Source organism: Cyprinodon variegatus, unplaced genomic scaffold (genome assembly GCF_000732505.1).
Source record: "Cyprinodon variegatus isolate N-32 unplaced genomic scaffold, C_variegatus-1.0 Scaffold87, whole genome shotgun sequence".
Lineage (NCBI taxonomy): Eukaryota > Metazoa > Chordata > Actinopteri > Cyprinodontiformes > Cyprinodontidae > Cyprinodon > Cyprinodon variegatus.
This window is the reverse complement of record NW_015150540.1, coordinates 849625-875521: the sequence shown is the minus strand read 5'-3', so window position 1 is coordinate 875521 and position 25897 is coordinate 849625. Positions and strand designations below refer to the sequence as shown.

Genomic DNA, 25897 nt, shown 5'->3' with positions numbered 1-25897 from the left:
TGAACAATGTCTGGGAGACTGTGGTGACTGCTGCGTGCAATGTTGATCGCAAACAGATCAAGACACTGACAGAATCTATGGATGGAAGGCTTTTGAGCGTCATGGTAAAGAAAGGTGGCTATATTGGTCACTGGTTTGTTTTTTTGGTCACTGGTTTGTTTTTGTTTTTGAATGTCGCAAATGTTTATTTCTGAATTTTGAGTTGTTATATTGGTTTACCTGGTGAAAATAAACAAGTGAGATGGGTATATATTTCCTTTTAATAGGTTGCCTAATAATTCTGCACAGTAATATTCACCTGCACACACAGACATCCTCATAAAATGGCCAAATCTAAAAAAAAAAACACATCAACTTCCAAAAATATGAAACTTTGATATTAAGGAGTCTTTGGGCTGATTGAGAACACAATTGTGGCCCAATAATAAAAATAATCCTCAAAAATACAACTTGCTTAATAATTCTGCACACAGTGTATATATTACAATGGGTTTCTCTAGTTGGATTGCCCGGAAAGATTTATAACCCTAGATCTATTTTCTTTGGTTTTATTCTGATACATAAACACTAGGTAACACATAATTGTATAGTCAATAGAAAATAAAAATATTGCTTTTATTTCTATCTAAATGTGGTGCAGATTTTATTCAGTTCCCTTTTATATCTATACTTCCTAATAGAACTGAGTGTATTGAAGGGCTTTTAAAAATCATCTAGTTAGTAAACATTGTCAATTTGTGTAATTCCATCTTAGTGAGAACACAACAGAACTTTGGCACAGAGAGCCTCTTGGGGAAAAGGGAACACATCTGAGGTTGAGTTCTAAGACTTAGGATATTGTTTTATGATCTAAGGATGCTTGAACTGTTTTTTTTAGATATTAAAATATTATGGCACAAATGCAACCGTTCATCCAAAGAGGCCATTCAAGGGAGCATCAGTCAGAGGCCCCTGGTATCTTTGCAGGTACTTCAGAGAGCCATTGAACTGACCAAACCACAATCAGGCTTTGGCCAATATTCAGAATGCATTGTGTGATGGAAAACTATGGAAAACTAGCATTGGACATCACCCTGAGTGAAACATCCACACTGTGATACATAGCAGCATATTGTAGTTAGAATGTTCCTCTGAAGGCTGATGGAGTTGGATATTTTACAGAAAATACTAAATAAAACCAATTCAGGCTACAAAACTGGATTGTAGTTTTAAATGTTAGTAGGATAATAACTCTATACATGGGAGAGTAACATCAGGACATGTATGTTACAATAGCCCACTCAAAGTACAGGTTAAAATTTCATTGTAAGAATTTGGCAATTGTTAAAATTGTTTGTCAACCTTTTCTTTTCTATCCAACAATGTTTGAGCTATTTTGGAAGAAGGGGCAAACAGTTCAGCCTGTGGTTGCAGAACCTAATAGTGACATTATCTGGAAGAAATAAAAAGACGAGTTATATAAATGCCTTGGCTTCAGATTATTATATATAATATCTAAAAAATATATAATTTTTTTCATTATTTACTGTAATACTGACCCATCATTTTATACTTTAACAAGTTCCTTTGTGGGTGACATTGACCTGCAGCTTCTTCTGCTGTTATCTCTGAGCTACAGGAAGAGATACCAGTCAGAGTTAATTTTAGGTCCCAAGCAGAGTAAACAGGAATTGTTGTCTGGCTCTTAGGTGTGTGTAACACATGTTCAATATTAAATTTTCTGCTCTTTCTATGCATTAGAGAGAATGTCCTTTGTCATTTATCATCACAGTAAAATTCTTGTACATTTCTGACACAGTAAGGTTCCAACAACATATATGCATCAGCTTTTTTGATGAAATATATAAGAACTGGTCTTAGCCCAACACACATGAACATGCTGACGGTGTTTTCAGATATGCTGCTTGAAGCTTTTAAGTCATTTCTCAGCACTCTGTTGGAAACTTTCCATTCAGGAATCAAAGCCTTCTGAGACCTGATGAAAAATGAGTTAAAGACAGATTGAGAGGGATCTATATTTGGATGCGCAAGTAATCTTGTATTCGCATACTGGTGAGTGGGAGCAAATCTGATATTTAGGATAACATGAAATTCTATAGAAGGGCAGTAACAGGTTAGCAAATCCCATGAGGATTGGCTTGGAAATTGTTCTTATTTTGTGAGCAAGAGGTCTAAAGATTATTACTTTATGAGATTACTATTCTTACAGGGTAGTAAGGAGAATAAATACACAAGCATGTTTCAATCTAATATAGTATGATATTATTTATATGTCACATTTTCTTCATACATTTCACATCCATGCCTCTGTGCCTCCTGTCCCTGTGCTCTGCAGAAAGTTACTGCTGTGTTTTGTAATAAAACTCTGCAGTGTGTAATTTTAGTTTTCTCTTCTCCTCATGACAGGTTTAATAATATAAAAATATGAAAAACTGTGAAAGTTAGAATTATAAGTAATATGAATAGTGGTGTTGCTGTTTTTTGTCATGTTGTTATGCAGCTTTTTGGGATATTTGCAAATCTATCTAGATTATGAAAACACAGGTATAACAAAAATATGCACTATTATAATCCTCTATTTAGTCTAAATTTTACTTTTACCCAATTATCAACATATGGGGCCATCCCTTCATTGTGACATATGAACTCACCTTCATCCACCTGAATCTGAGGGATTATTTATTAACCCTAGGGAAGGGTTCCTTTTTTCTGCTCCTCATGATCCAGTGATAATGACTCGATTTTTAGGTGCAGGACACAATACCTCGAGTTCCAAAATTGAGAAAACTTCCCTTAGATGCTGCAGTTATTGGTTTGAGACCAAATAACCTGTTAAAAGCATTCCCTCACATACTCTAGTGGCTCCTTCTAGCCATTCTCCAGAAGAGATGAAGCCACCATGTTGTTCCCTCCCCTCCTGCGATACTTCCTCTAATCTTAATGAAAGGTCAAGCTCTGACAGATGCATTGCCATGAAATTTACAAGGGAGCACGTTCCAATGACCACATGCTTATTCTAACATAGAGGAATAAAATTACCCGCATTGACTGTGGCAATGCTTGTGAGAATGCCATTCTTGTCAAGCCCATTCTTCTGCTTGTTATCTGAAGCCCCTTTCACACTTACAACCATACCCAGTTGTTTACTGGGTCAGGATTATGCTTAAGTAAAGACAGAAATAATTTAGTGGGTAAAACTGAACCTGCAATTTCCGAGTCAAGACCAAGTATGATACCTGCTAATTTACTGAGACCGCTCTTTTGTAAATAAAGCCATCATATAACTGGGAAATGCACACATTGGCATGTTTACTCGAAACGTTCATAGCGAACCTTCGCCTAATGAGAATCTTGACTCCTGCTACATGCTGTTAACCTCCTAAACAACTGAAAAACTAGCTGACAATATTTTATCCAGTAAACAGGTAAGTTTTTAATGATTGGCTGGAAATGGTTGGACCTTTACATAAAATAACTAATCTCTGTTCATGAAGAGAGTGAAATAGTGCGCCAGCTTTCCCTAAGCCATTGTTTGTTATCACCAATCAGCTATTTTCCAGCTGAAATTCCTCTTTAGAGGTTGGCTTGATCAGTGAAAGCTATATGCTTGGCATTACTGTCACACTACATATATTTCACCATTGCTGGTGTTACACGACATTCTCTGACCCATCATATATGTTGACTAGAGGGCTTGCTGTTTTGGATTCTCTTACCAGTCTGCTGTCTACTAACCCTGACATCACGTAGCTAAACCTAAGTCAAAAATTAAAACCTAAACCTAAAGTCAGGAGACTAATATCTAAAACTAAAGAAGTCAATACTTGTAGTGTCCCCTTGGGTAACAATATATGATGGCTCACAAAAAACGGTGTAACACCTCACTAAAGGGCTGGTTATACTCTTACAGCAGTGTGTCGCAGCGAGCTTGACGCAGACATTTTTGATTTATGCTCAATATTGAAGTGTGGTCTGTGCTATACGCTGTGGGTCTAGATACGGCCGAGGCGATGAGGAAGTGGGGGCGAGTTTTTTCCGACAACAGAGGGACATGACGGCGAAAAATAGCGGGGATCTAGGTGGAAAAAGGGTCCCAGCGTTCTCGCGCACTTTTGTCTCCTAGCTGGTCAAGCTTCACGAGTTGTTCCCCGCAATTTCAGTCATAAAAACAAAACAAGCCGGCCTCCTGTCTGCGGCACTGTCTGCGGTCAGTTACAATTTGGGAGAGGTACAGCGGAGTGTTTGTGGAAGGGGCGGGGACTGCTTTTTTTTTCACTGCAACACCTACACAGAGGACCTGGTTTCGAAGTATAAATCAGCCTTAAGTGTGCAAAGAGCTGACCTGGTAATTTACTGGGACTAATCTGCATTTGGGAAAGCTGATAGTTCTTCTTGCCTTATAATGTACTGGAAGTTCCTGACACAGAAGGAGGGGTTTAAACTGACCCACAAGTATTATCCCACTTCAGAAGGTGGGTTCTGACAGTGCAGGTCTGCAGGTAGAGTCTCTTGAATAGACCTATAACCCACTGGATAAAGCAGGAAAACTTCTAAAAACGGCAGGACAGTTTCCTTAAGGGCCAACTTTTGGAAGCCCTGCATGAACTGATAGCTGTGATATAGGATTGAGAAACAAGAGTGATGTAGTAAAAAACTAAAATAATTTGAAACAGCCTCTCATTTGTGGGTGTGCTCAGTGCATGGACCTCATATTTTTAAGATCTGTCTGATCTTAAAAATGTGTTGATCCAAAATGTTAAAAGTAATATGGAGGCATGTTACAGTTATAACAGTATGGCATGCCTACCTCGGTCCTGGATCAAGTCTGGATCTAATAGAAATATTTGTGCAATCAAGATACCAACTTGAGAAATTCTTTTTCTAGAGAAAAAACAGCCTGATCCATGTAGGCAACCAGCTTTACCATATAGTGTGTCTGAAATTGTGCACCAGGTTATGTAAAAAACACAACAATAATAAAAAAAAGATGTTGATTAGCAAAACCCAGTGAATAAAATGACATAATAAAGATGACATGGAACTCAGCTTTTAGAAAAATGCCTAACAGCCATGCCCCTTTAATTCCTGTATCCTGCTTGATGATCTGAATGCTCACTTTATGTGATTTAAAAGGGCCAACTTTGGGCCTTGGGCAGTGGGTTTACAAAGCTGCAGGTACCAGGCTTGTTTGGATTCATCCTCTTCTAGACCTGTGGGCTATACACTGTGTATATATACATGTTAATATTATTGCAAATCATTGCTGGTATATGTACTAACCGTCCGAGGATCAACAGGCCCTATGGAGACCAGAGTCTGTTCCTAAAGTGGCAGACTCCCATACTGGTAATGGTTATGGTTAGGGGAAAATGTCGGGCTATGGCATCAACATGGAGCTGTTGCTTTTGCGTCATGCTGTCTGCAGGGGCAATATTTTATGGGAAAACAAGCATGCTTGCACATACTCCAACGGATGTTTAAATACAGGTGTTTACACAATGTAGACATAAACGATAAATTTAGTGATGACTTCCAATACATACTGTATTATTTTCAATATAAATTATTTTTTCTATTTATTTTTATATTATTACTATGTTATTTAATTTTTTATATATATATTAGATTTTTTTTTTAAATAGCAAAAGGAACCTTTGCAATATATGATAAGCCTGAGTACGCAAAAGAGTTGTTAAGCAAAATGACAGAAATCTCACATATTCTAGCTGCATCTTGACTTGTATTCACCAAATTAACACATCTACAAGACAGCTTCCATAACATCCCAACCCTCTTTGTGCTCATAATTTTCCCGGATATCACAAACAGGCAGACGGCGTCTCTGTAAGAGATGACGGCAGTCTGATACCTTTTGACCGCTGACAGCATGAGTCATGATGCGACTTGAGATAAAGAGATAAACCTCTGCTGTATCCTTCAGCTCATGGCTGCCAATAGCTCAGCTCTTTGGTTGAAATTAGGATTTATTTATTAGGAAAAATTTTATTATTCATATAAATATATTAATTTACATTTTTGTATTTCCCTTTCTGCAACACTCCAGATTTGTTACTTACCGGTACATATAAATATTAACAGTGCACTGATTTGTTTAAATTTAAATAAACTTCAAAAACTCTAAAACCTGTGGTGCATTTATTTACCTATTTGCAAACTAGGGACAGTTTAGGGAAATTACGTCAACATGGTACATTTGAAAGTTATACCTTCTGTTAGATTAAAACAAAGACTACATTTGTGTTATGTAACACACTGAAACACTGCAGCTTCCTCTTAACCAAATGTGCCCTTCCTTAGAAATTCAATTTCCCATTGCAGAAGCATAGACCACGATATCTGATTGGTCTGCTTAGTATGCTGTAGGGGGATTTACTCGATTAAAATGCCTTTGCAGCTTAGTATAAATTCAACAAAGTTGTTTTAGGCTTGTTATGCTTCAAATGTTAACCAACATTTAGTCATGTTGTGCCTTGTGTTTGTCTCTGTTAATGTTTTTTTTTAGTCTTCCTTTACATCATTTCTTCTAACATCCAGTGTTAGTGAGTTATAGTAATTTTTGATAGATGTGAGTGGAATGAATTCTCCCCACAAACCCACAAAACCGTTAACTCACACAACCAACACACAGGCAAATCTACAAGTAATGCTGGTTGGAAACTTGACCCTCAGCAGAGGCTTTGTGGTCAAACTCCAGCCCGCACAGAAATCTGCCACATGGGCTAATGTTAAGATGAAAATATAGGTTATTATACTCAAGACATATTTACTATAGTGCAAAGTAAGAGCAGAAATATCAGAACTTTTTCAGAAAATATCACCACTGATGACTTTTATTTGTATAAATCTATATACTAACTTCTGAGGTAGTTGATCACACAGAATGATTCAAGAAAATAGCTTATTTTTACTATAAAGTTATTACTATAAACATTTTCTGTCTACATCATAGAATATTTTAGCTGCTTTGGAGAAATCTTGACCCAATCGTCTTTAGCCTTAATTCAGCCAAGCTGGAGGTCTTTTAAATGTTAATGGCCTGATTAAGATTATACAACACAATCACAGTAGGACTTAAGCTAATTTTTCAACAAGGCTTAAAAAAAAACTTCATTTTTTGAGCTTTTCAAAGATCAACAGTCTTTGGACATTATCTTGCTGCTTAACCCAAGTGTCCTTGAGTTTATGGGCACGATCTAATGGCAGGACTGTGTCCTTCAAGATTTCCTCTTAGAGGGCAGAATTCATGGCTTGATGAATCAATCTAAGGTCTCATTCATACTACCATATTTTACTCATCATATTCTTTTTCTGAAATAATTGGTAGTTTTACAGCGGACATAAAAGGAGCCACAGCTTTGCTTCTGCTTTACTTCTGTAGACAGAATTATTTTTCAAAAGTCTCTGATCAAAAACGTTGTTAATGAAAAATGTAAAGCAGAATGCAGATTCACAAAATATTGGTCGCATGATATTTTTGGTTCATATTTGTGTTTTTTTTTTTTGCGTAGGTATCAGCCAAAACTTGAATGTATTGGTTGATTTATCAGGTGAGGTACGTGCAAGGTCTATGCCTTCATTTGCTATCCATTGTTAATATTTTTTCTTTGATTCGTTAAAGGAGATATAATGTCCGTTTATACTGAAAAATATCTTTAAAATAGCCTTTTTATGTGACCCTTTTACGACCAAAATCGTTTGATGAGCCAACCAGCACCTCAGTAGTTCAGAACCGATGCATCAGCCTGTTTTCATATGACCTCAAGCATGTCCATGTTAAATTGATCTAACCTAGCAAACAGTCGAAACTTTATATTCAAGATGGATTTTTTTGGATACTCAGAAGACATCGGCTTACAGCTCAACTCAGACACCAACGGCAACTTCATGTAAGGTGAAAAAAGAAAAAAACAACCCTGTCAAGTATGAGCATAATCGACGAGAACGAGCAGGAGAGTGCTGCAGTTCTGTGTTCTGGTCTGGTTTGCTTCCAAGATTTAGCCATTGTTTCATTGAAATGTACCAATAATATCACAAATATGAACAGAAAATAAGAATAACAGAGCAAGCTTATGTAACACATGCCAGTTACATCACCTGAAACGGTCACATAATTACCTCCAACCCCTCGTTGGAAAGGTCTGAGCCTCTAGTTTCCAATGATGCTGGCCAAAAGGGGGTGGGGCTAAAAATGAATACCTGCTGTTGCATTAGTCCTGCAGAGTCAGACATCTCAGGTGGAATTTTAAATCTCATTTTATTTGTTTACACAGTTATAAAATTAAAAAGTATTTTTGAAAAAATAATTTTGAAACATGTTTTAGAAATTTTAAAGACCCATTGGTGTCAGCTGGGCCTGGTACCAGGCCTGCCAGGCTTAAGGGGTTAAAAACCTGTATCCCTGCTTTTCTAAAGCAGATGTTTTTGTCATTTTTGTTCAGCAGTGGTTTTTATTTTTTCTCAATTCCTTATTTTAGGATTGTGATCAAGCTTTCAGAGCTTTGTATATATATATATACAGTATATATATATATATATATATATATATATATATATATATATATATAGAGCTTGGTATTTTTTTTTTCACCAGATGATACTTTTTGCATTCATGCTATTACTTTTGTCCAATATAGAAAAAAAAAAGCCGATCTTAAACATCCAAGAGACTAAACAAATGAAATGCTTAAACAAAACGAATGTTTTTGAAAGAGTAGAGATAAACATCTTAAGATCATAAGTAAAAAAAAAACAACAACTGTCTATGATAATCAATCAATAATTATTGATTGATTATCACAGACAGCAGCATTGATTAGATCAAGTTAGGCTCTAGATCCAGTATTTAGAGAAGTACCGGTACTTAGTAATGCTGTGAAAATCCCAGTAGCCTCTTTAAAAATAAAATTGGACTTTCCATTAGCACCACTTTATCGCAATATGAGGATAACAAAGCTCAGAAAGATATTCCCTAATTACGTGTTAGAAATAATTTAAAGAAAAAGTGTACTATTCATTGCAGAGAGTCGCATCCATCTTTGATCTTAGTTTACAATATTACATTATTTATATACAGTTTTCTTTGCTTTCTTTTTGTGTTTTTGTCTTGTGATGTGAATTAAGGCGTTTCATATGCTGATATCAATGCAAAAAATAATCCTTTAATCAAAAAAGTTTATTTCAAAGTGTCAAAGCTATCATGCTTGTTGATCACATCATGTGTCCCTTAAAGAGCACATAAAAGCAGCCAACAGACTGTGACTTGATATCGGCCCTCATCAATAATGCATTATATTGGGAAAAGGAGATAAGACAGGCTGCAGTCTGGACATGACATTTAACCAGTGTGACGTATTAAATACTGACAGACGCGTGCTCAGGAGGCAGAGAGATATCCAGTTGAGCCTTTTGTTCATCTGGAGGTTGGCCTTTTTTCTCTGGGAAGAATGTGAAATAGAAGTTAGTGTTGTGAGCAAAATCATTAGAAGGTTATAATTTAGGATGAAACATTGTATGAGTTGTAGCAGGACAGTCATGACATTTTCAACAAAAATGTATATATAAATTCACCAAATGGCAATCTTCTAAAGAGCCAAACTTGCACCATGGGGCCAATACTCTCTCAGTCCTTGTCTCGTCATTGAAGGGATGCTTTCATCTTAGAGTTGCAGTTCTCGTTTTAATCTTGAGGCCCTTTAGTTTTAAGCTAATTGCGTTGTATCAGGTAGGATAATGAAATAAACCCGTAGTTAATAATTTTTTTGCTTGAATAAATATTGATAGCCTTTGGACTTTTTAACATTTTGTCACATTACAGGCAGACAATTAAAAGGTAAATTATGTGATTGTGTGTGATCAACCGACACAGAGTCGCATGTGGTATTAAAGTGGTGGGTCAATTTTTAGTTTACCCACCAATTATGTTTTAGAAACATTTTTACAAGGAATATTATGATTATTCACTTCTTCCTGGTAAATAAAGGCATCTATTGAGGTTTGTCTGCTCAGGGGAATTACACCATGCTTTGCATGTTTACCTGAAACACTGGTGTCATTTTCCTTCAACCTTTCTTCCTTATTTACAGTTCTTTGTGTGGCTCTATCACATTAAAACTCATATGCATTAGGGATTTTGGTCATGACCTTAAATTCTGGAACTGTACTGAAGAAAACAGGGTAAGAATTGTTCTGGAAAGCCAGAATAAGTCAGAACCGTGTATGTTAATTCATAAAGTCTATGATGGTTTATGTCATTAATTACTCTAATGAATGAATTCGAAACCTACTGTGACAGGACATGTAGCCCATTTTATGCATATTAGCTTTGGAAAACACATTTCACCGTGTCCCTATAATTGCTTCTACCAACATTTATATTGGACTTCTTGTGGCTTTTTCTTAACAATAGCTCTTTTTTTCAAATAGTATACAAATCTGTTGAGTCCATAACTGGGCTGTAACTCTTTATAACTCTTTCAGAGATACCATAAGCCCAATTGGCTTATTTATTATTTGTGTCCAGTAGTCTGATTGAACTCTGATCTTGTGTCAGTAGTGTCTGTGTTAATTGAACAGCATCTTCTCCCTGCCAATTTTTAAGAAACTGAATTATCACCTCGACTTGGATGTGCTTTTCTGTCTGATTCCAGAAGCAATATCTGGAAATGTAAGCTCTTACAGTAGATAATTATGTGTGTGGGCTGTAAAAAAGGTCAGCTTCTCGACTTTGCTTACCTTTTTTAAATCAGCTGAGGCTATTATTGCTTATGAAAGTTGCATTCCTCTTTGTACTTTCTCACTTTGAAAAGAATTATTCATGCACCCTCTAGTGGTCATTTTATGGGACATGACACTAAAACACAAATCCAGCTCAAATAAATATATTCATATTCTTATAACTGCTACATACAAGCTGGCTTTAGATTATTTGAATTTATTTAATTGAAACTTCACATTTATATCATAAAAGAAAATGTATTGTTATAAAAAGACAGACTAATTTCTTGAATTAGAAGCAATTGATTAAGTGCATTTTGCAAAGGATAAACCACTGTAGATGATGTAATTTAAAAGATTGGCAGGCATGTCAATCGTTCAGTGAGTCAGGGCATATTTTCTTTTGACTGGGACAGACAAAGACCCTAACCTTTTTCTAAAATAATATTTCATTTTTAGAACTTTCTCTAATTTACAAAATTATAAATTGCTGACCACTACTAAAATTTTGATAAATTATTTCTTAAAACGTTGCAAAAATCATGCAGGCTTAGCTTCTGGAATAAGCTTAGCTGAATTGATCCCTCTTGGCAGCAAAGATGAATATCAGTGAAATATTTGGGGCTCCTGATTAAGCCTTTTATGCATAATCCATACATGTTGGAGGCAGGGGGGCATTTCAGAGTAACAGCCAGCTTTACTTATGTAAGAAAAAAAATGTTTTGAAACATATATTAGATAAAAAAAATCTAACTCTGTAATTTTTGTTTTGTTTTCAATTCTGTTGATTTTTTAATGAAGAATTTGTATACTGTACATTCCTCCTTTATTTTATTAACTAACCCTTTCATCAAAATAACATGATGATAACATGGTGCTGTTAAAGACAATGATCCTGTTTCAGCAGCTTGTTCAGACATGGCTGAACACATTTTTTCCCTTCCTCTGAAGTTAACTGCTTACATTAAGAAGGAATAAACCCTGAATGGTTGCTCAGGAGTATGGATCAGACAGCCCCCATTACTGTAGGTCAGCTGTGAAGTTCAGACTGTGTAAGGCGTCAGTGCACAGAGAAAAGGCCCGGCTGCTCTTGTCGATATCCAGGATGGGGCTGTCTTCTTATTAACTGTGTTCACCAGCAGCCAGTCAGTCAGAGGCAGCAGTTTTACAGCCTGCATCTACGAAGAGGAACTGTTCAAAGAATGAGAGCTAGTCAGGGATGCATCTGCACCTGTGCTCTCCCTGGAGAGGTCTTTCAGGTACAGTACCTGCTAGCCTTACTGCAACTGTTAGAAGCTACAATCAACCTCATTCTGTCAAACTGAGAAGCTGGATATTTTTCCCAGTTTGGGATCTTGTTTTTTGTTAAACAGGTTAACCTCAATCTATCACTTTTGCATGGTTGTATCATTTATCTGGTGTAAAGAGAACTTCATGTTCCCCAGCTTCTCAGCCACTTTGTCCTGACTAAAAGTAAACTGCAGGACAAACATGAATTTCATCTTGCAGCAAAGAAAGTCTAAATAGTCTAAATATCTGTGATTTTTTTTTTTTTTTGGTTAACAGGTGCATACAATAAAAAAAGACTTTCACCATTTAATTTACATTAGAAGCTGTAATTTGATTCATTGATCATTAATTAATGGAATTCTTTAAACGTTAATTTGACAGCATTTTAAGATTTGGAGCAAACCAAAGAAATGGAGTTAGCGGGATGGCCATAATAGTTGGTAATTTCTTTTAAACTGGAACTTATTTATTTGAATATGGTGAAAATATACATACCAAGAATTGAGAACTTACAACAGCCTTGAACTAATATGGGACACTTTTTATACAACTGTTTTGAAGAGAAAATGAAAAAATAAATTGTAAATGGTCACACAATGATTTGAAAAAAACAAGAAAGACTTTTTAAAGGCTGGTTATATCAATTGTCTGTTGTATAGGTGTACTATTTTTGTCTAAGCTGCATTACCATATTGTATAAGGTAACTTGATAAGAAATATCCAGAACTTTAAGATATGTTTTTGTGCAGCAATTTGTTTTATAATAAATCAGCAAAATCTGGATAAAAAGTATGTTGACAAGGCTTTATTTGGACTATTACTATATTTCACCTTCACTTTCTTGAAATAATGGTTTTTATTATGCAAAAAAAAGGTTAAATAGGGAATAAATGCAAGACAATTTTGTTCTAATTTGCACAAACTGCACTCTAAAGAACCCACTGAAAGAGCTGAAAAAGGCAGTTTATGAAGTAGCCTGTAGTGGTAGAGAAATAACACCAGCTTGTACCACCCAATACTGTAAAGAGGCTAAAAGCAAAAATGTCAAATCCTTCCTTTGGGTTACCACAGCAACAAATCCTCAGCACAATGGCTTTACTGTCATTAACACATTTTTAAATCTGACCACAAACGAATGGGTCATTCAGTAGCTGAAAGTAACCTTTCCCTATGTCTGCAACGCTGGATCAGTTCACCCTGTTGGACTTCCATTTCTTTTCCAACTGTAATGACTTGTGTTATTCTGAATTATCTGCATAAACATATACTAAATTATTGTGATTAAGTTTATTTATCCTGATACTTAATGGTTTTGCTGAAAGAAAATGCCCCCAGAACATGTATGAAAAACCAACACTGGTACAAAAAGTACAAAATAAAAAAAGGAACCACATTTTTAGGAGCACTTTCTAGATAGCACAACTCGTTTTAGACATTCTAGGTTGTCTCTGATGTTCTTTGACAGAAACGAACGAGCGACAACACCATGTACCTATCATGTTTGGTTATGAAATACTCGAAATCTACCACTAGACTTGTCCTTCTTCTGCTCCCCTTACAGATGACTGAAGGTAAACTGTGCCAGGTTCATCTGCTGGATGAAAGAAAGCTTGAGCTGCTGGTTCAGGTATGATACAGCTATATATATATTTTATATATATATATATATATGAATAACAAGCAGTTTATTTGCACTTTATTTGCCCCACAGTGCAACCTTCATATGATGTAAAACATCAAATATTTGAGGAGAAATACTTTTTCAACAAATTTTGATAATTTTTTTTAACTTAATTGTTTATTTTATATTTTTTTTTTATATCTTTTCAGTAGCAAATGGATTACAGCTTACCAAAAATATCTTAATTGTTTACTTCATAAGGGATTCTTGAAATATTCTCCTGTGCATTTAATCCGAACCGTATGATCGATACAAGGATACATCTTGCAGTTTACACCAAAATTTCCCCTGACTAACAGAAAAGATACACAATCTGCATCTTGTAGTGCTTGTATCACATAAGATCCATGTGTCTGAGTCACAAAGAAACTGTTCTCCTTCAGTCTATATGACTAGATCTCAGTCACAGTATGAAGAGGAGAACAACCATCACACTCCTCTTTTGGAGTGACTAAACAGCGATGTTTCAGCCTGACTGTATGCTGGATCAAGGATGTTTTAACTATATTCATTTTAATCTAAATTTTTCCATCACAGCCAAAGCTCCTATCATATGAGCTCCTCGACTTGGTGTCCTCCCACTTCAACCTCAAAGAAAAGGAATTCTTTGGACTTGCATTTTTTGATGAGAAGTATGTTAACAATGCTCTTATTTTCTACAATACAAATTATAAGATTTGCATTGGTATGCTTTTCTGAGTGTTTGTGAATGTTTGTATTCACAGTGGTCAGTGTAAATGGCTGCAGATGGATCGAAGGGTTCTTGAACATGATTTTTCTAAGAAACCTGCAGTCATTTCCCTGAATTTCCTGGTCAGGTATGTAATACTGTTACTCATCTTTTCGTGTAATCTTCTGACTCACCAGCAGGGAGCACTAGTCAGAAACTTTATGGTAGTTTAAAGTGATTTTATGTGATAGACAATATATTTAACAAGGAAAATTAGGCATTGTTTAAAGCTTTTGACATATAAAATTTAAGTTTGGAATACATTTCTATTGATTATTTTTTTTATTTTATTTTATCCATTTGGGAATAGCTGTAGCTCAGGTTAGAGGGAGAGAGTTATTGCAAATTTGCTATAGCTCTCAAATTCTTTCTCATTGTAAAACATGACTGTGCTTTGATCTTCAATCATGTTTTGCACTGTTGTCCTGCTGGAAGGTTTGGTTTACCTTTGTCTCTAGTCTCATATGCCCCATAAAAATGTATTCTTCTCCATGTATCCATCTTCCCATCAGTTCATACCTGCTTATCTGTCCTTTATCAGTACCTCCATAGTATGATGTTGTGTAACTCTGAAAACATCATTAGGGTGGTGTGAACTGTCCCCTAAATGGCTTGAGACCTTGAAATAGAACTTTCTTTTTCTTTTGCTCACAAGAATTTTTTTTATAGTAAAGTATTCCCCCATTTAAGATGCTGATGTTGATTTGGATTCTTAGGTTCACTGTTTTCTCCAGACTCTTTGGAGTTTACATTTAGATTCCTGAAGTTTAGGAGATTAACCTTATCTTTAAGCTGCCTGTTATATTTGTATGATGTTTGTTCACTAATGTTTTCAACCTTTTGGGATAAGGGGAACCAAAAGCAGGTTCAGAGTGAAATAACTGGTTTTAATGGATAATAAGAGCATAAAATTAGGATTTCAATTGAGTTGATAAGATATGGATGTTCTCAACATTAATATGGATTATTTTTAATGTATGATTTTATTCTTACTAGATATCTCTATTTATTTTTTTTTGTAAAAACATGTACCATTTTGCTTCTCTTTTATAATTTTCACTACCTTGTGTGGATCTTTTAAAATCCAATCTAAATACTTTGAGGTTTGTGGATTTAATGTGGCAAAATGTTCAAGATGAGTAAAAACAAATGACATATTTGCACAATCAATTTCTGTCAGTAACTATAGCAGATCATCTGTGCTGTCATCTTCAACAGATTTTATGTGGAAAACATAACCCAGCTAAAGGACATCATAACGGTAGAATTATTCTATCTGAATGCGAAATCAGCTGTCTACAATGTAAGTGTTTTTTTTTGTTTGTGATTTCTGGGAATGAAAGCCATCCTCTGCTACAGATGTTTTGCAGCAGCTGCATGATGATTCACTGTCTCTGAATCCTGCACCTCAGGACACAATTTTCTCACTCTGCTGGCTGGAATGAAAAGTGCACATTGTGTGAAAGCAGAAAAAAACACCAGTTTTGATTCAAAAATGGGCAGAGATTAGAGCAATGCTGGGCAGGGAATGTTCGGATTCAACTAATCATAATTTTCTGTACATATTCCTTACTTTTTATTTATTTTATTCTCAGGGGATCATTGAAGTGGAAACTGAGAATGTTTTTAGGTTGGCTGCTAATGCATTGCAGGTTAGTACTATTAATGATCCCTTATTAATTATTACTGCTGTATATTACGGATATTATCTAATATAATGTGCTTTGTTTTATTACCAGGAGGCTAAAGGAGATTATACAAGGTAAGAGCAAATGATGTGTAGAAGTATTTAACTACAGGAGTTAATAGTGAGCTTTAAAACAACATTACTCAATAGGTCACTTGTTTCACCAACTCAGACAACAAAAATCAATAGTGGTACTCTGTGAGGCTCACCACAGACTGCTGTGAAGCTTGCACCAGACAGCTAATGAATCTCACAATGCAGTGATGATGTCAAGGATGCAGAGACACCTTTCTGATGAATGGAGCTGTTTTAGGCCATGTTTAAATAATGCACCATGCATACTGTGTTCGGAGATGTACTGCAGGCAATTTTGGATATTACTACCTGCGTCTGACCAGCTGCAAACACAAAATAGTTTGTCTATTTTTTTTATTCATTTAGCCTCTTCTCTTGGAAACATATCCTTTATGTATTATAGAGATAGGGTTGCCTTGATATTTGCTGTGCACGTTAGTATTTCATAATTTTAGAAAATATCAGAGCATCCCTGCCAAACCCTGCTTTTTAGGGTAATATATATTGACATCATCAGTTAAGTTATCTTGAACTTTAATGTTACGATGTTGCACCTTCACCTTTTAGTGATGTTAGAGAGGGAAGCTGTTTAACACAAAGCTCCTAAAATCTCACAAATTCTTAGAATCAATTGGATGTCCAAAACAATAAGTAAGCTCCTGATATTTTTTTTAAATCACTTATTTTATTCTCCCATTAGTATGAAAAGATGTATCACAAAAAGTGTATATGTTTGTTGGACCAAAAATCTAGGCAGCACAGTGGATTAACTGGAAGGAAAATGTTAACAGAGGTGTAAAGATGTATCAGAGTAATTTCAATAAAACACCTACAAATAATAAAACTGCAAATAGGCATAGGCTGGTAGGAGATTCACATGAGAATTATGATAAGGAGAATTCTGAGACCTTCTTTGATTTTTTTTTTTGATCAAGTTTAAATCATAAGAAAATTTTGAAATACAATTATGGCAGGTTTAAAACACAGCAGACTGGACCCTAATAATACAATAGGACTAAAGCAAGGCAAGCTACATTGTAGCCACAGCTGCCCTGGGGCTCACTGACAGAAGCGGGGCTGCCGTACATTGGCGCCACCGGGCCCTCTGACCACCATCAGTAGACAATGCAGGTGAAGCATCTTGCCCAAGGACACAACGACACTGAAAATCGGAGTCGGGGCTTGAACCGTCAATCAGACATCAGACATTTAATAATCCCAGAGGGAAATTACTTGAAGGAATACATTTTTTAAAGTTTTTTTTAAGGGTGCCAGTTAATATTGATATTTTATTCTTATTACACAACCGTCCTTCTCAGTCGTATACCTAGGCAACAAATTCTTCCTGCACTGCACTGATGTTGTTCAGAAGGTCTGTGTACTGCAGCCTCAGGCAGTGTGGCTATAATGTAGATTGTCACACTCAGAGTGTGAGTGATAATAATATAATAATAATTGAACTTTACTGATCTCACACTGGAGAAATTTACCTCTGCATTTAACCCATCCCCCCCTTGGGGAGCAGAGGGCTGCCAACATGAGGCACCCAGGAAGCAGTGTGGCGACCCAGAGTGGCAGGCTGTGGGAGTGGGGCTCAAACTCAGAACCTGGGGATTCCAAGCTTTATGCCCTAACCATTAGGTCACCACTCCGCCTTAATGTGTGCTCTCTAGAGTCCTCTGCTTGAAAAGGTGCTGTATAACACATACAACTGCCATTTACACAAATCTATAGTTTCTTAACTGTTTTGTCTACAAAGTGCTGAGTCTTATAACTTTAATGGTGCTACATTATTTTAAAGTAATGAAAGACAATAAAAATATCCTTAAAAACAACATTATTGGACCCAAAATGTAAAGAAATATTGCTTGTTTTTAAAGAAAACATGACATTTTATTTGATCTTATTGTGTACTACTCAAAAACGTCTCAAGGCCATTGTTTACCAATTCAGCAAACAAATGTGTCTCAGCTGTTTTACTGGCTTGTTTCAGTGATGAAAACACCAGAGCTGATCTGAAGAAGCTACCAACTCTCCCCACCAAAGTCCTCAAAGAGCATCCGTCTCTAGCTTTCTGGTAGGCTTTCAAGGAAATATTTCTATAAATTTGACTTTGTATCATCTTTTAGGTAAAACTAGTACTGTAGTAAGCTTGAAATGCATTCATTTATTGTTTTTAATGTGGTGGCAGTCATTTTAAATTATATTGTGGGAAAATTAAGATTATACATTTTTTACTCGATTCAATAAGTTATATTTCTAAGCTATTCGTATTCAATCTTTTGTTTTTTTAGGAATTTTTATGCTCTGTCAATAGAAGAGTTTTTTATGAAATGTGGTATACCCTAACAGCAATGCTACTCCCTACTTCTACTCTTTCTTTTTTTCTTTTCTGCAGTGAGGATCGAGTTATCGAATATTATAAGCAGCTGAAAGGTGTTTCTAGGGGACAGGCTATTGTGCAGTAAGTGTTAAATAGTGCACTTTGGTTTTGTAATCTTCTAGCACAAGATATTGCTATTGTACTTCATGTTTTACTAGAATTGGATGTAAAACAGCAAAGAAGTATATTAAAATGTTCTGATTTATCATCAAGTAATGGCATAATGGCACAACTGCTAACTTACCAAACTTGAGGCCCAGCAAAAAGGTCTTATTCAGACATGAAGATGAGAGCTCCATGGTAACTCTGGGGGAGCTGAGATCCACAGCTTAGAGGAATCTCTTGATAAGAAACTTTTAAATGTGTGCTTTAAAAATGAGGCCCTATATTCACAAAGAATCCTGAGACTGAAAACACCCACTGGTGATGTCATCTTAAGGAAAGTCATAGAGATCCTGGTTATATTTAGAATTTAACCAAGTTAAGATGGTTCAAAACCTCCTTCAGAGAGTTCCTAAAGAGAAGAAATAGTAACAATGAGAATCATTAGTGAACTGGAGAGTGTCTGAAATGAGAAAACTGGAGGAAATAGAGAAAGCTGTTTGGCTTTCTCAATAAGAAAATAAGGTCATTAAGAACCACACATTGTTTAATATTAGGTGGCAGTGTAAACTTTGGAACCCTGATAGGAGAAACATTTTTATAATTTCAGTAGCTATATTGGTACCTCTAGAAACATATTTTTATTAAAAGATAAAATGAAAATTCATTTAATAACCATAAATAAAGGGTCAGATAATGGACAAACAATATAATATAGAGTAATTGTACATACTTTAAATGTTCATGGTATAAATATTATAAAGTGTTGGAAAAATTACAAAAAAACATAAAAAAGGCAGTCTTTAGACAAGATAATGTAGATAATAGACACATATAGGCATTAAAGGAATATGTAAAAGAGGTGAATATGCATTTGCTGCAACCTACAAGATAATGTTCATTGGCATACAGTAAGTTTTCTTGTGTGCTGGCATCTCATTTCTTGCCTTTTTCTGCAGCACTGTGCCCGTTCTTTTCACAATCCAGGCTGTTCTTAAAACTAGAGGACAAGATGCATCGATCAACTTGGCTTTACATTCCCAAATCTGCTTCTTTGCTTGCTCCATGATCCCGGGATAACGTTTTCGTTTAAGCACTATGCTGACAACTCTATAGTGGAAACATCAGGCACTGCTTCTCCGTTTCCTCTATGTTATGGTCATTTTGTCAAATGAAACTACTTTATATGAGCAGATAAACCAAATAAAAGGCACTTAATGTCAGATAAAAGAAATATTAGAAATGGCAGTATAGTGAGTATATTTAACAATAAGAAAGTCAAAATAAGGATGAGGATGTTGATAACATATGTTTAAAGGTTTTGATGCTGCAATACTAACTAATTTATGGCTAAGTTTTATCATCAGGAGACACTATTCCTAAGCCAGTTTTATTTCTATAATCAGTTAATTTATCCCTCCTAGAGAGAAACATTAGGAGTACATTCAGTCATATGCTGAGTTTTACCTCCGCTGAGGGGATTTTGTTTTTCTTTTTGTCTGTTATAACTTTTTGTATAAAATAACTAAAAAAGAAACAGCACTGAAGAACTGCACAGTGAGAGTATATATGGGAGACAGAACAAAGACTGGGGTAATCAGCTGATATGGAGCAGGTGTGGATAGAAAAGACTAGAAGGGAGCTAGGGGAAAAGAGACATGCACAAGGGGGCAACAGAGAGTAATTCAAGAAATACAAAACTGCATAGATATAACACAAAATAGAAAAGAGACCAGACCAATGAACAAGAAAATACAGACTAACATAAATCAAAGTGGAACTGAAAATTAAAAAGAAACTCAAACAGAAGTCCACGTGGGGAGAATCATAACACCCTTGGATAAAAAGATTGTATTTAGTTATTATAAGTTAGTCAGAAGCCCTACCTTGAAATATGATGCCAGCATCATATGGGGTTAATTTCCCTTTACCAATGACAGTGAAGCTGATCAGAGTTGAAGGAAAGATCATCAGATCGTCCACCAGGACAACCACTGAAAAAATCAATCCTAAGCTAAAGTGATTTAACCTAGGTCAAAGAATACTGATGAGTTAGAATGACTCAATCAACGTCTGGACTTAAATCCAAATGAGAATCGGTGGAAAAATTTAACCATTTCATTCACCCCACCCCGTTTGCTTAGGTTGCTGCAGTCATGTAAAGAGGAAAAGAGGTTAAAAAAAAAAGGGGGAAAAAAAACGGTCCTCTTAAGTGAATGAAAAAAAATTGGTTCTACAAATGGTTAATCTAGGGCTGGATTTAGAACAAATGCACATCAAACTTCTCATGTTTTAACTTCTATTTAGGAGTAACCCTCTTCTTCTTCTGCTACTTCTACAAATATTTTAATTTTTCTCTCTCATAAAATCTGTAAAAGATTGATAAGGTTTTATGATTGTGAATGTGACAAAATGGGTTTTCACAAACATATATATACTGACTTATGCTTTCAATTTTCTTTCAGGTATTTGACATTAGTGGAGTCGTTGCCAACTTATGGGGTTCATTATTATGAGGTTAAGGTTGGTCCTCTTTCGTGACTCATTGAAAATGACAAGTGTTACACCTTCAGTAGAATTAATCTGTATTTCGTTCCTGATAGGATAAACAAGGGATCCCTTGGTGGCTGGGAATAAGCTATAAGGGCATCGGTCAGTATGATCTGCAGGACAAATTAAAACCTCGTAAGGTAAGCTTGGCTGCTGAAACCTTTGTTTCTGCCTCACATACCAATCTGGGTGTGATGGTGGCATAGAGCAGGAGTGAGGATTGCTGCTGTTGCAAAAGAGTGAGATGATTCACAAGCTGAGATTCATACGTCGTGTCTTTTAGTTCCGCGAAATCTTGGCCTGAACTGAAGCAGACGAGGCCAGACTTGAAGCTAGTTCATAACCTAAAAGAATCTGTCAGCTCCTTTCATTGAACCCTGTGAGTTTCAAAACGAAATGGAGAATCATACTAACAGAAAGAACTTGCTTTTCCTGCTTCATTAATAGTATTTTGATCTGTGAGCAGACAGAAGAAACACCCGCCTGAGTGATCCTTCAGCTATGTTGTCCACTTCCTTTTTTTCCTCCTTTTAAAACTCTATTGCTCTGCATGAAGAAATCTCTGGCTGGTGCATTTCAAAGTTGTGCAAGAAATCAGCTAAACAGCATGCTTTAGAAAAGAGGAGGGAGTGAGGGAGTGATGTTGAAGAGAAAAGAGGGCTGGGCTTGGGGCATTTATTATGAATCTTCAGAGAATACCTGAAAGGACAAGTCAGGAGCTGACAAGAGCCAGAGTGAAGAATGTATTCAGGCTGACAGAGAAGCGATGGATTTAATCTTTTTTGAAAATTTACCCTGAACTTCTGCTTTACTGGTAAGACAGAAAATCACAATGTTTTTGTTATCTTATGACCTAATCTTGCACAAATTGTGTCTTTGAAAATAGATGAACTCTATCTGTGTACTAGATTATTCTTTAGGCAAATTTGGGTGGAAAATAACCTGCAAACGCTTTGCTGTTTAGAAAGTATTTAATTCAGGTTTGGCTGAGACATGCAGTGAGTCAGCGACCCTAATGGGCTGTTCAGATCTGACAGTGAGCACCTGGTTGACAAGAGGTTGGACATGATGAGCCACGGAGAGTGGCTGTGTTGGCCATGAATCTTCCTGTAATGCTCCCTTGTGGCGTTTGTCTCACCCAAACACCTGCACCAGTGCAGACTTGGCAGCTCATAGCGTAATGATAGCTCATGATGGAGTCTGGCTTCTTGTAATGACTGGGAGGGAAACAGCCCAAGCACCAACTATTTTGTGTGCATTTTCTATTCACTAGCATGTTTAACACCAGCGATCTACACTAGTAGAGTTTAAACTCTAAACTTGTTGTGAAGTGAGCCAGAATATATGTATCTTCCGGGTCACACATTGTTTTTTTCTTACAGCTCTACCAGTGGAAACAGCTGGAAAACTTGTACTTCCGTGAGAAAAAGTTTGCTGTAGAAGTTAATGATCCACACAGGTGAGCAGATTCATTGAAATGTTTGTTCAGGTTGATAAGACATACATTACTCACACTTTTGATTGGCCTCAGACTGATCAATATTTTCTGCATGTGTCAAATAATTACCAATGTAAAGAAATTTTCCTTTTTCAGAATTTCCAGCAAATGTGGCTTAAAATTTTCATTTTGTTTTTTGGACTTATTGTAGGAGAGCAGTAACAAAACGTACGTTTGGGCAGACAGGGCTACTAATCCACACATGGTATGCCAGCCATTCTTTAATCAAGACCATATGGGTAATGGCCATTAGTCAGCATCAGTTTTACTTGGACAGAAAACAAAGCAAAGTAAGAAGCTGTTATGAGATATTAACATTTTTTAGAACCATTTATTTGCTTTGTTTACATTTTTTCCATTTCAAATGTCCTCTTCATTTCTGCAGGCAAAACTAGGAACAGCTAGAAGTTTGGAAGAAATCGCCATGGAGCTCACTGAACACGGAGGAGCGAAAATGAACAGACTAGGAGATGTGGGGCTGAAAAATAACTGTATAACAGCTAGCAATGGAAGCCTGGTGTCTACAGGTTTGTATTATTGAATTTAGTCATGGGCAATACAAGGTTATACATATGGGGGGGAAATACAAATCAGGTCTGAGGTTTGCGTGACCTCATCAATGGCAGGGAAACTGGCCAAATTTAATCAGAGTTATAACTGATTAGGATAGACAATTCATTTTTCAAGGTGAACTGCTATACAACAAATTATATAGCTATTTCTTAGTTTTCTTACTTTATACACTCCAGATACATAGTAACGACAACTACTAAATAAGAGAATGTATTCACATTTTGGCCAGTAGTGCAGTACATGTATGCTAATTCTAGCTCTATGGGTACAATGGATACAAGTATTTTTAGGGGAGTGAAAGTAAGGTGTATAAACATTAAAACCACTATACCGACCATCAATCATAGGGTCGATCACATCCTGCTGAGGTTGTTTAGATGCCAGTAGTATGGCTCAATAAAATGGATGGGAATAATGAGGGCCTACCCTTTCCACTTGACCCCAAATCAATGCAGCTGTATTTAAACCTTTTTGAATAAAAGAACATCAAACAATACAGTAAGTTAAAATGTATTAGATGCTTTATTTTAAATCCATTGAGTTTTTATGTACAGTAGTAGAATAACGTTACCATACAAAAGCAACCCAAAAAGTATATGAAATCCAAGCAATTATTTTGCTAATTATGTTTTACGTTAAACGTTGTTCTGAATACATGTAGTTTAAAAAACTCAGAAAATACAGTAAAGGTTAATTAAATCCTTTTATATTGCACTTTTTTTATTAACACTATACAGTGCAGTAAGCAACTTAAGGTTAAAATGTTTGCCTAGGACTACACTGTCATGTGGAATGAGATGTTAAAATTGAACTAACTTTTGCACCCAAATCCAAGAGAACTATTCCACTCAATGAGTTGAACTCTACACACCCTGCCAGACCAGATAATCAGGGCGAGAATATGACACATATAAGTCAGCATGGGTTACAGTACTATTTTCATCTGCAGGTTCTGCAGACTCTGAAATGAGTGAAGAACAGAAGAAAGAAAAACTATCTGAGCTGAGAAAAAAAGAGCAGGAGCTCCAGGAAATTTTGGCTAAAAAAACAAAAGAGCTGAAGAAGATTTGCCTCAGAGAGGCGGTGAGAAATCCTTTTTTTCTATTACGGTACTGCTGCATTCAAACAATGAAGCATTTTTTTTTCTCTGCTCAGCTCTTTTTATTAAATCATAGTTATTGCACAGGTGAGTTGATTTTCTATGTGTCGACTTGCACTGCATTATAGTATAAAACTCTGTCTGGTTTTTATTTAGGAACTGACTGGAAAGCTGCCAAAAGAATACCCCCTCTCCTCAGGTGAAAGACCACCACAGGTCAGGCGGCGCGTTGGCACTGCTTTTAAATTGGATGACCTTTTCCCCTACAATGAGGTCTGTATTTGATTGGGGCACTGTAAACAAAGAGAAACATGTGTTTATCCTTTGGACCCATCTTACTTAAATTCACCTTAGCCAGTTTGTTAAATTTTACATATTTGTTTGAATTACGCACACACCCACACTAGTTTTTCAGTGAAAATAATTTAAGATAAAGAGGATAATTCAATATTCTTATAACAAAGACAACCCTTAAGATTACTTCCAATGTTTAGGACCGCACCAAAAATATTCCAAATAACAGTAATGGATCTATTAGATTAATTTTGCTAAAGATAAAGATATTTAGTGTTTTTTTTTTTTTTTTTTTTGTAGGATCCCTTTTTGAGGAATCTTGAGAGCAGATTTGCTCTCCAGCGAAAGATCGTTGAGGCGGCTAAGAAGCTCGCCAATGAGTCTGAGTTGTGCAAAACAGTCAAGAAAAAAAGAAGGAGAAACTGTCTGGATGCTATGCACAAACTCCAGCAGATAGAGGATGAGATGAACCAATATAGAATCAAGAAGGGGAAAAAGCCCACGCAGCGCGCCTCTGTGATTATTGCAGGTTTGGTGCAGGCTGACACATTTAATAGTGATGAGTAATCTACATTTGCAAAGTATATCAATTTATTTTCTGTCTCTGCAGATGAGCTTGCCAGGTCCAACTGCAGCTCTCTATCTAGTCTCCCACTGGATGATGGTGAGCAATTTGATACATTTTCATCATATTTGCTATGATACTGACAGGCTTCCTGCACATGCTTTATGTCAGGGGTCACCAACCTTTTTACGGATGAGGGCTACTTTAAGGTGACCCATTAACTGCAAGGGTCAGCGTTCACCAAAACTTTGTATATTATGAACATATTTTTATTGTTTCTGTTAACTTCCAAATTTCTTTTAGACATTTTCATTTTGAAATCTATAAATGCTTAAATTTCATATACCATTAATATGATGAAATTATCTATAAAAGATTTAAACAAGAAGAGCAACAGAATACAATAAAATTTCAAACACAGCCCACTGGGAGTTGCTCTATTTTCAGAAGACTCTGAGGGCACCCCATGTGGTCCTTGCGGGCCCCTTGGTGGCCGTGGGCACCGTGTTGGGGACCCCTGCTTAATGTCAAGGTTTAAAACATTTCAAAAAGTTTTTTCAAATTTTTTGAATGCAAAAAACAAACAAAAAAAACAATTAGATCACTTATGTCTACATTCTGGACGAGTGTATGTAT

At 36.0% G+C, this 25897-nt stretch overlaps 1 protein-coding gene across 3 annotated transcripts in view; it reads left to right on the top strand.

The window, feature by feature from the left end:
• The window catches only part of frmd4b (FERM domain containing 4B), a 35176-nt gene that overhangs the window by 1887 nt on the left and 7392 nt on the right, over positions 1–25897 (top strand). For 2 of the 3 annotated variants that reach the window (XM_015373542.1, XM_015373540.1), the window contains exons 2-18: positions 13586–13651; positions 14243–14337; positions 14431–14523; positions 15654–15738; positions 16031–16087; positions 16175–16197; positions 18191–18274; positions 18596–18661; positions 21148–21205; positions 21286–21372; positions 22615–22691; positions 22882–23020; positions 23116–23257; positions 24253–24386; positions 24559–24675; positions 24997–25225; positions 25307–25360. In XM_015373542.1, coding sequence (XP_015229028.1) covers positions 13586–13651; positions 14243–14337; positions 14431–14523; positions 15654–15738; positions 16031–16087; positions 16175–16197; positions 18191–18274; positions 18596–18661; positions 21148–21205; positions 21286–21372; positions 22615–22691; positions 22882–23020; positions 23116–23257; positions 24253–24386; positions 24559–24675; positions 24997–25225; positions 25307–25360 — 1606 coding nt within the window. The remainder of the gene's footprint in view (positions 1–13585; positions 13652–14242; positions 14338–14430; positions 14524–15653; positions 15739–16030; positions 16088–16174; positions 16198–18190; positions 18275–18595; positions 18662–21147; positions 21206–21285; positions 21373–22614; positions 22692–22881; positions 23021–23115; positions 23258–24252; positions 24387–24558; positions 24676–24996; positions 25226–25306; positions 25361–25897) is intronic. The other variant, XM_015373541.1, reaches the window with a different exon arrangement.